The sequence below is a fragment of the Lolium perenne genome, chromosome 5 (genome assembly GCF_019359855.2).
Source record: "Lolium perenne isolate Kyuss_39 chromosome 5, Kyuss_2.0, whole genome shotgun sequence".
NCBI classification, from domain to species: Eukaryota; Viridiplantae; Streptophyta; class Magnoliopsida; order Poales; family Poaceae; genus Lolium; species Lolium perenne.
Window position 1 is genome coordinate 204,415,445 of NC_067248.2, and position 16,176 is coordinate 204,431,620.

Consider the following 16,176-nt stretch of genomic DNA (forward strand, 5'->3'; position numbering starts at 1 on the left):
TCACAGCGATCCGGCTGCATCACATCTTCCTTGAGACACCCGATCGAGCCCCAATCCCCCGCCCCCCATCAAGCCAAGCCCCATCAAGAAGCAAAGCAACTAAGCAAGAAGACGACAGACAGGAGCATGGCTCCCTGTCCTGCTCGGCGGCCGCACGGTTCGTCCCTCCGCGCGCCGGCGCCATCGCTCGCGGATCGAGTCAGCTCCGACCCGTCCCGCGTCTTGATGGAAATGGAATCCGACGCCGCCATGGACGGCAAGCGCCGACGCCGCCAGGATGGTGATGACGAGGGCTCCCGCGTGAGCAAGAAGCGGGCGGTTGGGAGTGTCGCTTCTCCGGTCGCGCACCTTTCTTGCGCCAGGATCAGGCCGTTCGTGCAAGCGTCCCGAACGAAGGAAGAGACCCAGGTCAGCGCCCATGGCGACGCGCACAACGTGATGATGAAGGAGAGCACCGGCGGGAGGACCTCTTGCACCAAGATCCAGCCGGCGTCGCGCTCGCGCCCCAACAAAGAGACCCAGACCAGCACACGCACCGTCGCGCATGGCGTGATCACCAAGCAAAAGGCCGGCCAGAAGATTCCGTGCACCAGGAGGATCATGCCGGCGGTGGTGCAAGCGTCGGGCATCAAGGACAAGGCGAAGGCCGGCCAGAAGATTCCGTGCACCAGGATCATGCCGCCGGTGGTGCAAGCGTCGGGCATCAAGGACAAGGCGAAGGTCGGCGTCCTCCGCAACGACGTGGTCAAGACGAAGCAGCAAGCCAGCGAGCGCGTCCAAGCGGCTGTCGCAAAGAGCATCCAGCAGCCCATCCGGCCGCCGGCGCCCGCGACAACGAACAACCTGCAGGATCCCTACGCCCCGCAGGATGCGCTACGTGCAGCCCTCGCCGCGGCTCGCCAAGCTCTGGACAGGCGGAATAACAACGTCTACGCGCGGCAGAGGGAGGCGGCTCGACGAGAGATGGACAAGGTGGTGCAAACGGTGTTTTTCGACGACCCACACATCACTCTCGAGGGCGTGCTCAAGTCATTGGGATGCTGAGATATCTTCAGTTTGTTCCTTGAATTTGTTCCTCCGCCCAAGACCATGTATGTCATCCCTGGAATTTTGCAGCTAGATCTTAGTAGTGGCATTCTGGTTGAGAGCCAATGTATTCGTTAGTTATTCGACGATGTATGTTGTAAACATTATGAATCAATGAAGTTGTGAATTGTGCCTGTCCTTCATAATGCTTTCTTGGAACAGAGTTATTGGTCATTCTGTAGGAAGTAAGATTCAGATGTATATTGGCCTATTCTCAACTGAAATAATATAATTCGGAATAGCAGTGTCACACTTTTTTCCTGTCTAGTTTGAGATAAGTTGGACACATGTCTATGGTGAAGTGTTCTCAGGTGCACCTAGAACCCTAAACCCTAGTTATCTGTACAGTCAATAGAGCTTGAGAAAATTTGGCTAACACCAAACCAAATTTAGTGCAGAACCATGAATGTTACAATAGGAAAACATGGAAACGGCAAGCTATCAAAAATTGAAACAAGAGAACAGAAAGCAAAATAGAAAATACACAATTCCCAGTTTTCCTTAGGTGAGTTCAAGAACGGGTTCTTGTTGTCAGGAACTCGCGGCATAGTAGAAACCAAACAGCTTCGTTGCATCCTCTCCAATGCTGTGGAATTGATTGGAAAAATGCCAGGTGAAGTGATTCGCAATAAAAATGCCAGATCAAGTGACCAGAGCATTAAAAGGAACATCAGTTCAGTTGAATGGGATGATGTCTTCCTACATAAGTTGGACCGCATATGAAAGTGCAACTTCAGTTTTTTTTTTTATTTTTTTTTGCGAGAACAGCATGAGCGCTGCTTTTATGCATTAATAGAAGAGAGAATACAACAACATAGATACAAGAGTATCAACAAAATAAAAATACACTCGGTCATTCGTGACCTCAATCCTGGACTTGGTTGAGCCAAACAGCTCTAAACTGAGCAACATTTGAACATGCTCTAACAACCACACTAACAACGTGCAATCTGGTGTTTTTGAAAATTCTGCTATTCCTCCCTTAATTTCCAGATATTGCATAGAGCCTGGGCAATCTAGTGTTTTCGAAAATTGAGCTGGATTCGGATTAAACTGTTGAGGAAAGAGTCGTACGTCTCTCCAATTCCTATTTTTTGCTAGAACCTGGGCTAGCGCTTGCCGCTTGTCAATCCAGATCATGCAGAAAAAATGGGCTAAGCACCCGACTCAACTTATCGCGTCGACACAAGCCAGGGATCGATCGGGAATGGAATGAAACGGCTAGGAAAAAGAGCCTAGCGGCCGCTCTATGTGTCTCAAGTACATGCCCTTAAGAAAACTGGTATCGGTAAATTTGAACATCAAATGGGTGATTTTATTCTGATAACTCTTGTTGTTCCTGCTAGAGGACTCTAGCAGATACTCCAAAACGGCGTCCTCAGAAGAAATAGCCAATTTTAGGCGTGGGAGCAAATAAATAGGGTATAGCACATAGTGCGCCGTGGGATGGGTTCCGAGCGGAAACTCTACGATGGTAACGCCTCCGCCCTCCAGTGTGGTTACTTATTAAAAGTACAATGACTGCAAACAATCTTCAATAAGTAACCACACTGGACAATGACCTTGGGAAAATCCTGGCCTTCCTTAAGGTTGTTTGCAGTGTTGTCCTAAGGAAGAACTTCTAAGCAAAAGGTCTGATTTGACTTATGTCAGTGTTGTTGCCGGTGATGCTCATCACGGGTCTCGTTCTTCTCCTTAAAGACGTCAACATGAATTTCCCTTGCTTCCTTGAGGTTCCATTTGTTGATTCTCTTGTGGTCCGATGACTCCTCTCTAGTCGCATTAGTCTCCCGTTTTTCCTTTTCGACAGTTGTGTCGTCATCTCTACCTTTACTCTAGCACCCAAGATGTTGCCTTCACATTCCATTCTAGCGGCGCTTGTTTCGCTATATCTGCATTCCACTATAGTGCTAGAGTTACTTGATTATTTCTCCTTGGTGGTTGTTGTTGTTGTTGTGCATTGATGTGTTGTCTCTGCAAGATGACTTTATTTGTCTTTCTCTTCTATATTTACTTGTTCCTCCAAACCTGAGTTAGCAATCCATTTCTCGACGTGGCATGTGTTGTCAAGCTGAAGCTTTTTGACTTTGTGTTCCATCGCTAGCCGGCTGATTTTGTTGCGGACCCGTCTTTCACTCCTTTTTTCTGGAGGCGGAAGGGTGATATGTGGATGAAAAGGACTTGGGTAATGACAAGGATCACGATTCCTCTGGCCCATCAGGGGCACCGGCGACCGAAGCTTCTAATATGGATGTGGACACTTCTATTCCTTCTTCCTCAGCGAATAAAGGAAAGTCGGTGGTGGCATCAACTGTCTTATGTCCGGTCATTGCTCCATATAATGCTAATCCGAGGACTCCAAGAGGAATGGAGATTGTTGAGAGGGTTCGCAGTGTGTCTCCGCAGCTGTTGAGTCGGTCTACAGTGCTACCGATTTAGGTGGATGCCGGTTCCCCAGCCTTACCGGTAGATGCTCACGGGGTGCCGGGGGTGGTGCCCACGCCACCATCTACCCCCTCGGCCTTCAGCGATGTCACAGGAGGAGGCGGTGGAGGGGGGGCTGCTACAGCACCTGCGCCCCATCTACGGTTCGCACGACTTTTTTGGGGGGCTGCTACAGCACCCGTGCCCCCCTCTACAGGTGATATGGCAGTCGTGGGGGGGGCCTGCTACACCGCCAGTGCCCCCTCCTGCTACCGTGGCTATTGCTCCGGCTTCGGTGGAGACGGTTATGGGATCGGATGCTATGGCGGTGGTGGGGGGCTGCTACACCGCACGTGCCCCCTCCTACAATGGTTATGGCTCAGGCTTCGGGGGCGACGGGGTTGGGGCCGGGAGCTTCGTCCCCAGGGCCGACCTCGGCACCCTGCCCTACCTCGCCTTCGGCTTCATCGATCGCGCTGACGACTACTTCATCTTCACCGCCTTCTGCTCCGACGCCTTCCTCACCCATTGCGCCTCCGATGCCGACGACACCTTCTGTGTCGCTTTCACCGCGAGATGTGGGGGCGGATGCGCTGCCACCGCCCACACCTGTGTCGTCGATTGACCGCCATGGTGGGTATGTCACTCCGGTCAGGCGGAGTGGGAGGTTTGGCGTGGATGCGGATGGGGGGACAGTGACGGACAAGGACTCCATGCAGAAGGTTTGCGCCATAAGGCGGCGCAAAACTTGATTCCATTGGTACGATTTCTTCTCATAAATCTAAATCTTTTCTATCTTTTTCATCGCCTGTTATGTCTTCTAAGCTTAATAGTTTAGGAGTTATGCTAGGTAGTAATGAAAAAGAGATATCTGTTTCAACTAGGGTCTTGAAGCATATGGAATTTGATCATATTAGAGAGGCCGTAAATACGCAGACTGAAAACGCGGAGTTCAGTTGACCGAACTCGTGTTTACGGATCGAAAAATCGATGGCGCAGAATAGACCCCGTAAACGAAAACTGTAAAACAGCATATTCCCTAATTATGCCACTAAATGCCCACCTGTCACCTTTTTTTTCTTTTTCTCTCATATTTTTCTTTTTCTCTAGTCTTCTTCTTCCTTGAGACCTCCCAAGCTGTCCATGGCCGGCCACCAAGCCCACGCCGTGGTGCACCCCGCCGCGCCGCTCCCGGCCCGCCGCTCCCGGCTCCGTGCCCAGTCGCCGCGCCCCGGCCCGCACCTCACCCGCCTCCGCGCCCGGCCGCGCCTCACCCGCCTCCGCGCCCGGCCCGCGCCTCCCGCGCCGCGCCCGCCTCGCCCCCCCCACGCGCGCCCAGCCCCGCGCCATCGCCGACCCGCCCCGACCATGCCCAGCCCGGCGCCGCCCGACCCGCCCGCCGCTTCGCTCGCGCGCGTCGCGCCGCCTAGCCCCGTGCCGCCCCGCGCTGCTGTGAGCTCACCTCGCCCCGCGCTGTGCCACCTACCGTCTGTCGTCATGTTGTAGTCCAGCAAGGTCGCTATGCTACATCTCGGTCGGATTAGGTCGAGATTCGCCGGAATTTAGCCGTAGTCTAGCGAATGTACCGGCAGAGGCAGTTGGCCTGATCTGAAGTTTCAGCGCGCCACGAATAGGGGTTTGTGTTCAGTTCACCCTTTCGGCCCCTACAAATACAGGATGAGTTGGGTTTTCGGTCTCGACCTGAAAACTTTTTTTCGGTTTTGGCTTGTTTACGGTAACTGATCTGCGCTGCTTTTCGAACTGAACCCGTAAACTAGCGGTTATTATTCGGTTTTTAGCTGTTTACGGGCTCTGCTAGAGATGCTCTTATGGTTATTCCAAAAGCTTCGACCGTGTTGGATTCCACCTATATAGATGAGGAGGAAGCGATTGCCACATTAGATGGTCAACTTCTTTCTCACCTAGTTGGTGAAGTGTCGGAGGTGGGTTTGGATGAAGAAGACCTTTACTCTTTATATGAGCTAAAGGCATCTCGTCGGAAATCCAACTCCTCCTCCAACAAAAAACCGCAGAAACGGTCTAAAATTTCTAAATCTCCCATTGTTTCCCAATGAATGGCATGTTCGCGAATAACAGAAGTCTTGGTGACTTGGCTAAACACTTACATTTTCCGATTGGGGATCATAATTTGGATTTTTTGGCTATTTCTGAGACAGAAGACAGGATTTCTCGCAAAGTCTTCTTAACCGTATTTCCGGTGGTATAGACTTTACTTGGATATCCTGTCCCCCCCCCCCCCCCCCCGAAGATCTGGGGGTATCTTACTCGGTGTCAGAACGGACTCAATGAAGTGTTAGCACATTCGGTTGGGGAATTTCATATTAAATTCCACATCCGTAATCGAGCTAACAATTTCATATGGAGTCTAGTTGCCGTGTATGGTGCTGCTCAGGAAGCTTCCCAGACCGCCTTTATTTGTGAATTGGTGAATCTAGAAAAGGAAAAATCTCATAGGGGAATTTTAATTTGTTGAGATTTCCATGTGACAAGAGTAGGGGCAGTTTTGACAATCATTGGTCCTTCCTGTTCAATGCGGTCATTGACAGCTTGGACTTGAGGGAGGTGTCAATGATTGGCAAACAATTTACCTGGGCTAACAACCTTCCGGAATCCACATACGAAAAATTAGATCGCATACTTAAAAATACTGAATGGGAATTTAAATTCCCAATGGTGTCGGTGCACGCGCTAGAATGTATTGTTGGTTTTCGGATCATGCTCCCATCTTATTGACCACCGGTTTGTCTAGACCTCCGTCTAACCGCCGTTTTAATTTTGAACTCGGCTAGTTGAATCGGAAAGGTTTTCAGACGATGGTTAAAAGGATATGGGAAAGATCGGTTGTGCGTATGTCTCCGATACAGAGGTGGAATAACAAAATGCGCGTTGTACGCGAACACATCTGTGGCTGGGCATGACACACAACTGGGATCCTTAAAAAGAAAAGCAACGACTTTCGTCTATTATAGATGATCCCGAAGCTAAAGCAGAAGTTCGGCCCCTTTTTGCACAAGAGATTGAGCAAAAAAAACCAATCAAATTCAGAAATTGCAAAACTTCTGCGTGAAGAGGAGCTTAAATGGTACCAACGGTCTAAGGCCGAATTTATTCTTGAGGGAGATTCGAATAAAAGGTACTTTCATTGTGTTGCCAATGGCAGACACAGGAAGAAGCTTATTCGTACTCTTGTGCAGGATGAGGGTACGATTGAGGGTCATGAACAGCTAAAGTCGTTTATTACGAGCTATTATAAAGGGATTTTTTGTGCTCCCGGGGAAGGAAATTTCTCGTTGGATGTGACTAGGACGGATGATATCCCTCACGCGCAGAATAATTTTCTCACTTCGCCTTACACTGAGGAGAAAGTAAGAAAAGTTGTTTTCCAAATGGAGCATAATAAGGCCCCTGGTTCTGATTGTTTTCCAGCTGAATTTTATCCATCTTTCTGGGATGTCATCAAGTCTGACCTACTAGATCTTTTTGCGGATTTACATGATGGACAGTTGGACCTTTTTCGTCTCAACTTTAGTGAAATTATCTTATTGCCGAAGGTTAATGAAGTAGAAAAGATCCAACAATACCGTCCTATTTGTCTTCTTAACGTTAGCTTTAAAATTTTCACTAAGGTTGCCACGATCAGACTCAACACGGTGGCTTACCATGTGATCAGTCCTTCACAAACTGCTTTTATGCAAGGACGAAACATCCTGGATGGGGTTGTAGTCATCCATGAAAATGTTCATGAATTGCATAGAAAGAAGTTGAATGGAGTGATTTTAAAGATTAACTTTGAAAAAGCCTATGATAAGGTTAAGTGGTCTTTCTTGCAAAAAAAATTCAGAATGATGGGTTTTTCTGATGAGTGGTGCGTTAATCAATAGTTTCGTCTCGGGGGGACACTAGTAACATATGGGTCTTCAATGACGGTTTGATACTGACGATTGAGAAATCCGTCAGCGATTATCTTTTTTCTGTACGATACGGTGTTTTCGCGTCACGGATGGCGATTTGGGCCGCTCGGCCCGAAATTAGTGACGGGCGAGGTCTAAACGTCAACGATTGTGCAGAAATGAGAGTCGTGGGTGGTAGGCGGCCCGAACTGCGGAGTCAGCAGGTGGGCTTCACAACAACTGGGCTTTGGACCGGTGGACACACGTGACCCATACTCTACACGCTTCTGTTCACGTACTTTTCTGTCTGCCTGCATAACAGTCCAAGGCCTGCAGCACTGAAACCCATATTTGTAAGGGGATACAACTAATGTCTGCATACATGTACCTGGCCTGCAACACTCGGGCCCGCATGTCAGGTACCGACACGACTCACCTGCGTGGGGCCGCCCGTTCCGACAGCCTCCAAGCATGCGAAGTGGACCAGAACTGTCAGTACCACCAACATGGGTTCCACATGTCAGTTGCCATGCCCACGTGCCAGCACAAGTCTGTGCCTGCCGTCAATTCTGGACGCATGGCCCCGCAGAAAGGGTCAAGGTATTGACCTTGCTAAGCCTGCCATCAACGTCGACACGGCGCTAGATCGACAACGCCTTCACCCTACGCGCATCCATCGTCACACGCCTACCGCCGAGACCCCACTGGACCACGTTGCCGAGACCCGCCGACATCAATGCAGAAGATGAAAACCGCTCCACTAGCAGCTCCTCCAGGCATCACGACTTGCAAAACGATCTCCCCAAAGGGTGAGCGGCCCGAAGTGCCGCCATCGTCCAATCCGGGAGAACTAGATCTAGGGTTTCCTCTGGAACATCTAGCAGGAGGCGGGATATACGCAGCCACGACGCCTTCAGCAAGGTAACGGTGCTCAAGGACGCCGTCATCGTCAGCTCCGACGAGTCAGAGCTCGGCTCTCACCGACCGACCGCCTCGCAAACCCGTAGATGCAGGCTGATGGCTGATCCGCGGGAGGGGAGGACATATCCACACCTTCCTTCATCGATCCACCGGGCCACCACCATTACTGCACCATCACCTCCACCCGAAGCCAGAGACGGTGTTCGGTGACCCACGCCGCCCACAGCCCTCGTTGCCCGAGAACCAGGCGCACACCGCTACCATCCTCGTCGCCAGTCACGATGCCGTCACGGTCAAGGCCCGTGCGCTGCCGCCATGGCCCTAGACGCAGGCGCCATGCCCAACCCGGTGGTTTGCCACCGCGCCCGCCCCACCGCGCAAGGGACGAGATTCCCTGCCGCCGCCGGCAGTGCCAGGGCTTTGCTCGGCCTCGCCCCTTGACGGCAGCGGGAGAGGAGGTTGGAGGAGGAGGGAGGGAGGGGGTAGCGCGATTAGGGTTTTCCCCTGGCCGCCACGCAAAGGTGACACGGGAGGGAGACGAGAGGGAGAGGAGGCAGTGCCTTATATTTTGGGACGGAGTTTTGAGCTAGAGTTTGTAGTCGACGCTCCCAATCATCCTCATGTGTACCGTACCGCGCGCAGATTGAAAGTGTCAAAAATGTGTTGGCGTTTTTAGGGGGCGATGGTGAAAGCTTATTTTATGTTGGGAGGCTATAAAGATCACTACTCGATCTGCCGATGAAGATGCTCTTATAACTCACACTGCTCAGCGCTCACATCCGGCCACACAGGCCTACTTCACTTGCACACAAGACAAAGCTAGCACAATTGCTTGCGCCACTGAAACAACTATTCCTGGAGTTGGCGCGTTCGGTGTGTTAGGTGCGTCTTCACGGTGCACGGCATGGATCAAAAATATCCATACGCTTCACACGTCGCGCATGAAGGTTTCCCCGAGGATCTGATTTCTAAACCTAAATGGGAGAAGAGTAGGACGAGTGGGCAACAGAAACCATGTGCTGGTTGCATGGTTGGCATTATCCTCCATCGCCTCCTCGTCTTCGTCGTGGTGGCGGGGCCAGCTACGGTGTTGATCTTGGGTAGAAAGATGGTCGTCTGGGCCCGAAAAGCAGCTGCTCAGTCAAGAAAGCAGACAGGCGGAGAAAAAGATTTCCACTGCCTTATCTGATCAGAGCGCAGCGGTTTCGCTCGTGGTTGCTCCGCCGGACGGCGGGCAAATCGCGATGGTTTTCACAGTCGGATGGTAGAACCTCCGGCTAATCCTAGACAATGCGGTGTCCCGCACCGAGTATTTAGGGTCGTCGTCGTGGTTGTTGGGGTTGGCGGGGAGAGAAACAGACAGACGCCGTCGTCGCACTCCTCACACACTCCACACTCCACTTCCCCTTTCTCCGCGTCTCCAAGCCCCGGAGCGGAAGGTAAAGAAAGACCGCATCCAAAAACCCTCATTTTCCCCCTTCTTCTTCCTCGATTGGCGCCCTCTCTATCCGAAGAATTTTGGTGTGGTTCCTCTGCTTCCGGATTCTGCTTTGTTGGCTGGCTGGTTGTGTCACAGTGTTAGGGTACGATCTTGAGGAACATCGATCTCCCCCAGTTGTGTTTTTCGGCTTCATGTTCTTGTTCTTCTGTCTCTCTCTCCCTCTCTGTTTCTGACCAATCTTGCTTTGCTCCTGTTCGTTCTTGGTTTTGTGAAGTCTGTAGTGCGAAATCTTTGCGCGTCGCTGAGGTCCGCAACCCACACCGTTGTCTCCCGCGCAATTTCCCCCTTGATTATTTCTCTGCTTGTTCCGTTGCCTTACCGTCTCTATCTTCAGATATACAAAGGAATATATAAACCAAGCACTGAGGGGGAATTTACCCAAATCTTTCTGCACGCGCTTTCTTGTGCTGCAACGACTCCAAATTCTAGTCGTTTCCTCCATATCCACTGCAATTCCCTGACGATTATAAAGCCAACAAGACTTTGTGCGATTGAGTGATTTTGCTGGAAATTTCGCGTTTTGAAAAAGAACCAGTAATGATTGGATAATTGGATCTAGTCTTTATATTTTTTATATATTGATTTTTTTCATACCTTGAGTACTTTTCACATCAATCCATTGGAAATTTCGGATGAACCAGTTGCAGTCTTCAGTATATTGTCAATGTCTAGTCTAACTGTTCTGTACGCCAATGAAAGTGATTAATATGTTTGTAGGTTATCTCAAACCCGCAAGTGGGTGATTAGTGAATGCTTAGGATGGCGTATGCACTCGGTGTTCTGTCCAAAGTCCAATTATCCATCCAACGTGGACACAGATAACAAATTGTGCTATTACTGAGCAGCCTGTAGGCCTGTAGTGCGTCCATGTGCTTATAAGGCGCATTGGCTGCAGCGTAACAACATACCCTGTTAGTCATTTGGCCCCAACCTTATACCAGCTGACTAGCTGAGCATTCTCTTCAGGCATGTTCTATTGCATTCTACTATTCCTTGCTCTGTATTAAACATTTTCTCATTGAATTGCTTCCAAGATTTGATATTGTTCTACATGGCGTTGTTAATTTTGTTAGAATCGTTTCGCTGCCCTGTTTATTGTGCCTGCCCTGTTTATTGTGCAGTTCTACAGAAAGCTCTTATATTCAAATATTCATCTCTGAAGCCTTGTTATGCTTGCAAACGAATTAAAACATTTTGCACTTGAGTATTTTAGTTTCTGAAATTCGTTTTGTGGCATCATTGAATGATTAACCACCAAGTTTTAGACATCAGGTTTGTTTACTGAGAAAATGAAAATTCAGTATCGGTAGCTGGAAATTTAGAACAAATAGTTTGGCTGGGGTATATATTCCTAGATGTTTAGAGAGGCATACTAGTTTGTCTTCCTCGGCCGATGTGAGTCCGCAAAAGCTTGCAGACTAGAAGGTGTGCCTAAGGAATTGCTTTCAACAAAAGTATTGTCATCATGTAGTTACTACTGATGATTCATTTTTGTAAACAGAGTTAGTGCTGATTATGCATATATCCATTGTCAACATATTTTTGATTTACTTAGTGATGCACGAAATATCCAGGTACTCCCTGAAGCGGTCTGAAGCCTGCAGTCATGGGCAATTTGTTGTGTTGTGTTCAAGTTGATCAGTCGACCGTGGCCATCAGAGAGCAGTTTGGGAAGTTCGATAGTGTGCTAGAACCAGGATGCCACTGCCTGCCTTGGATGGTTGGGAAACGTGTAGCTGGCCATCTCACTCTCAGGTTGCAGCAACTGGATGTGCGCTGTGAGACTAAAACAAAGGTTCGTCCTAAAGGCTCATTTAAATAGTTGCATACCTGTGTTTTATTGTCTGAAGAAGCTGAAGCAATCATAATTTCTGTCTTATAAAAAGTTTCAAGGCCTAACATCGCACTGAACATTAGTTCTTGGTGGATTAGGAATCTCTGTTTGAAGACACATTGTTTTTCCTGTTACTTTCTTTCAGAGTTAATACTCCCTCCTTCACAGTTTATTAGACGCGCGCGTACCCCTAGGTCATCAATTTAACCTATATAATTTAAATTATATAATACAAAAATTATATCATTAGAAAATACAACATCTGAACTTTCTAATGATATAATTTTTATAACATATAACTAATGCTAACTTGATCAAATTTGCAACCTAGGGGTACGCGCGTGCCTTATAAACTGTGAGAGAGGGAGTAGCATAAAACCACCACATTGATGGCGAAATTTACCGTATACTACCAGTTTACGTTTGTGGGACAAAAAACCACCACATTTTGCTCGGTTTTTTGCGGAATCCCCTAAACCCGAATTGATCCGAAATTGACACAATTTCTGACCGGTGGGGTCTGCTGTAAGTGATGTTGTGGCAGGAATCTGTGAGATGGAGTGGACCCATATAATAGTTCAATTAAAAAAATCCAAAAAAACTGTAAAAAAAATCCCAAACCGTCCGCACCCGCACGCCTGGCCGCCTGGCCGAGCCCGCACGTCGCCGCCTGGCCTTGCTCGTCCGCCGCCGCGGACCTCGCCGAGCCCGCCCGCCGCCGCCTCGCCGTGCCAGTGCACCGCCGCGGATCTCGCCAAGCCCGCCCGCCGCCGCCTCACCGTGCCCATCCGCCGCCCTCCTCGCTGTGCCCTCCCGTCAGACCGCCGCCGCGAGCTCATCACCGGTGCGGGCCGTGGCTCGGTCCTCGCCGCCGGCGAGACCAACGCCGGCCAGGTTGCGGCCATACTCGCCACCAGCGCCACCAGCGCGGCCCCCTCCTCGCTGTGCCCTCCCGCCAGACGCTGGACATGGCGGCGGCGTGGTTCGGGGAGGAAACCGAGCGGCGGGTGGATCGGATCCGGATGGCGGCGTGGTTCGGGAAAGAGAACGAGCGGCGGGTGGACTCATCCTCTCGCTCAGGCAAAGCAATTTTGGACGACGGCGAGTTTGGCCGGAAGTGGAGAAGACGACGACGATGTCGACGAATGGAAGCACCAGGGCTCGATTCCTTCGGCCAAAATGGAGAACAGGACAAGGCCGAACTGGGGTGCTGATAAGATTCACGCGGGGACCTTCACGCCTTCGGCGCGATGGAGCGATTCTTCCATGGCAAGGCCGCCGCGAGCGCGCGAGTGGAGTAGGGGCCAGCTGCGCTCGCGCTGTGGAGGCGGAGAGGTAGGGGCATGCGCCGGCGGTGGTCCGTGGCCAGGACCATTTGCCGCGAGCAGGATTGCGCCGACGGCGCCCTCGCGCGAGTGGAGAGGGAGAGGCGTAGAGGTAGGGGGCCAGCCCTCGGTCGCGAGGAGGAGCGCACCGGCAGCGGCGCTCATCGGCGGCGCCCGCGCGGCGGCGTCCTGACCGGAGAAGCGCGCGGCGGCGGCCTGAGAAGCACGGTCGGGTCGGGATCGAGAAGCAGATGATCTCTCTTTTTCCGATTTTCCATACTTTTATTTTTTTTAATGTTGCCTGACAGGTGGGACCAAGGTCCACGTCAGCAGGTTCACTAACTGTGATGCCACCTCAGCCCTGACTAGTCAAATTCCCTGTCAATTCGCGTTCAATTCGGGTTTAGGGCATTCCGCAAAAAACCGAGCAAAATGTGGTGGTTTTTTTGTCCCGTAAACATAAAGTGGTAGTATATGGTAAATTTCACCATCAATGTGGTGGTTTTATGCTATTCACTCCTTTCTTTCATAAAATGAAGGACACTGAAACTATCGTAAAGGTCACAGTGTCATTGATATCATTCTACATGTATTTTTTCTTCTGGTATTAAGAATTGTTGTGATGTTGCTGACATCTGAATTTCTGCAGGACAATGTGTTTGTTACTGTTGTTGCATCAATTCAGTATCGACCTCTGGCTGGCAAAGAAAGTGATGCATTCTACAAGCTGTCCAACACAAAGTCCCAGATCCAAGCCTATGTATTTGACGGTATGCTGTTTGAGTTGCTAGTTTCCAAGTGTTCTTGTTAATATAGTCTTATCAGCACCGATACACCTCGCTGTATCTCATTATCATGTTATCGTATAGTAATTAGCGTATTTGCTTGATATCTTCAGTGATAAGGGCAAGTGTTCCAAAGCTCCTCCTGGATGATGCTTTTGAGCAGAAGAATGACATAGCAAAGGCTGTGGAGGACGAACTTGAGAAGGCTATGTCAGCATATGGCTTTGAGATCGTGCAGACACTCATCGTTGACATTGAGCCAGACGCCCGCGTCAAGCAGGCAATGAATGAGATCAATGCAGGTAATTTGTTAAGCTCTCAGATGATCAAAACCTGACAAAAGGTACTTAGTTCTAACCTCCAGCATATACTGACATTGTGATTTGATACTTATACTTTTTTCAGCTGCAAGGATGAGGGTGGCTGCAAACGAGAAGGCGGAGGCTGAGAAGATCGTCCAGATCAAGCGCGCCGAGGGTGAAGCGGAAGCCAAGTACCTGTCCGGCCTCGGCATCGCCCGCCAGCGCCAGGCCATCGTGGATGGTCTGAGGGACAGCGTCCTGGGATTCTCCGTCAACGTGCCCGGCACCACCGCCAAGGACGTGATGGACATGGTTCTGATCACACAGTACTTCGACACCATGAAGGAGATCGGCGCGTCCTCCAAGTCCTCGGCGGTGTTCATCCCCCACGGCCCGGGTGCGGTGAGCGACATCGCCACGCAGATCCGTAACGGGCTTCTTCAGGGCCAGTCTGCTGCTCAGAAGTAGTTTGGCTTCGCCAGAATGAACTTATTATGGCTGATGGTGTTAGTTTGTGGTCTGCTAGCTACATTATCTATGTCTCTGCTTTATTATGGCTTGTCTGGAACCATGTGTGGGTTGTGGCATATAGTACTTTGGATGAACTTATGAAAGCATAATCAATATTTCAATATTTGAGATTGCTGACCAGGTTATTGATGTCAGGAAGAAAAAGTTATATTAATCGCTGGGGATTCAGCTTGATATCTGCATGTGGCGATGAACTTGCTGTGATGCTTCTGCCTCATTTCTGTGCCTCATGGTCTTTCCCATGTCTCAATCTCAAATTCTGTCCTTAAATGATTGTGTGCAACAACATATATCTGCATGTCACCAACGATATTTGGGTCATCAGCATATACTGAAATAATTGATAGAGAGTATTTCTTCGTAAAGATGCATGAACCATCATAATTATTTTAGTATACTTTCTCGAGAAAGAGCTCACTGGGCTGGTTATACAACATTTTATTGGACTTCTTCAAGCCACACAGTGACTTCTTTCTAAAATGAAGATAACCCCTAAACTCTACATCAATTGATGTGTTAGACAATATATGTTGTGATTTGTATCTAGATTTGGAATTTTAAATCTATTAGGGACTTTCATATAAATCTACAGTAAGTGGCCCATATAGAGCATCGATACTTCATTTGCACTAATATTTGGCTGATTTTTTATACTAGTTGGAACACTGAAGTTTCATGATAGGTAGTTGGTTTGATTTGTATCAGATCTATGGGTCTAAAACCGCATGTCTCCACTAAGATGTCGATAAATTGCAATTCTGCAATAGTGGTCTAGCAATCGATTTTACATTTTTATTATTGATTCAACCCATCCATTATGAATACGCACGTAAGGTACTGAATGTTCTAGATGGATAGCTAGTGGCCTAGTGTCACGGCATAATCATTGAATGGTTTGATAAGTAACTTGTTTTTTAAGTTGAGATGAGATCCTTTGATAATTAATTTCTATGGGTACATACAATGGATACAAAACCTAAAGATTTAGGAAATTTTTGAATTGGTTAATTGTGACCAACCAAATTAACTATGTTTTTTCTCATCATTCTTGTTCCTCGATAACATGCCAAGTCTTTAATTTATCAAGACTATGCAAAAGAGGTTGTACACACCATAAGGTGTGAGTTTGGTGCATATATAGTATGATCCAATAAAAGTAAAGAAAAAAATTCAAGGGTTTGTTCCTCATATTCATTGATTTTTGTTAAAAATCGTTCTTATCCACTTAAAATATTTTAAATGGAAATCATCTGATTGAAAATCATTGGAACTTATAAGGGGATGTGTTAATTGAGTGTACAAGAGTGTATTCTCAACTACAATAGTGGTACCTGAAGGGAGTATGATTGTGGCTGCTTGATGTATCAAGTCCAATTATTATCATGACATCATTATCATGACATCTTCCTTGTTTGTGCTTTTCATTTTATGGTAGGTACTCTATATCTGGCATAAAATGGTTCAATTGCTTGTTTGTTGTTTGTTCTTTTTGTTGGCTGATGATTAAAACATATACAAAAATAAGTTGGTTGTTGATATGAAGCACACAATGTTTG

General features: G+C 48.7%; 1 protein-coding gene across 3 annotated transcripts; it reads left to right on the forward strand.

The window, feature by feature from the left end:
• The first annotated feature begins 9,529 nt into the window (after window positions 1–9,529).
• Window positions 9,530–14,802, forward strand: LOC127301438 (hypersensitive-induced response protein-like protein 1). Of its 3 annotated transcripts, none has more exons than XM_051331684.2 (5): window positions 9,530–9,781; window positions 11,418–11,638; window positions 13,652–13,772; window positions 13,901–14,089; window positions 14,193–14,802. In XM_051331684.2, exons 2-5 carry the CDS (start codon window positions 11,450–11,452, stop codon window positions 14,555–14,557), a joined length of 864 nt encoding a protein of 287 aa, XP_051187644.1. In that variant the 5' UTR covers window positions 9,530–9,781; window positions 11,418–11,449; the 3' UTR covers window positions 14,558–14,802. The 3 variants fall into 3 exon arrangements, with proteins under 3 accessions (XP_051187644.1, XP_051187645.1, XP_051187646.1); XM_051331685.2 differs by lacking the exon at window positions 9,530–9,781 and adding an exon at window positions 9,788–9,925; XM_051331686.2 differs by lacking the exon at window positions 9,530–9,781 and adding an exon at window positions 10,683–10,809.
• Window positions 14,803–16,176: the final 1,374 nt, after the last annotated feature.

Excerpts from the sequence above, each read along its gene's own strand:
- LOC127301438 (XM_051331684.2), top strand. The coding sequence starts at position 11,450 with ATGGGCAATTTGTTGTGTTGTGTTCAAGTTGATCAGTCGACCGTGGCC. Across the intron at positions 13,773-13,900 it reads CCAAGCCTATGTATTTGACG|TGATAAGGGCAAGTGTTCCA; the intron begins GTATGCTGTTTG and ends TGATATCTTCAG. Across the intron at positions 14,090-14,192 it reads AATGAATGAGATCAATGCAG|CTGCAAGGATGAGGGTGGCT; the intron begins GTAATTTGTTAA and ends TACTTTTTTCAG.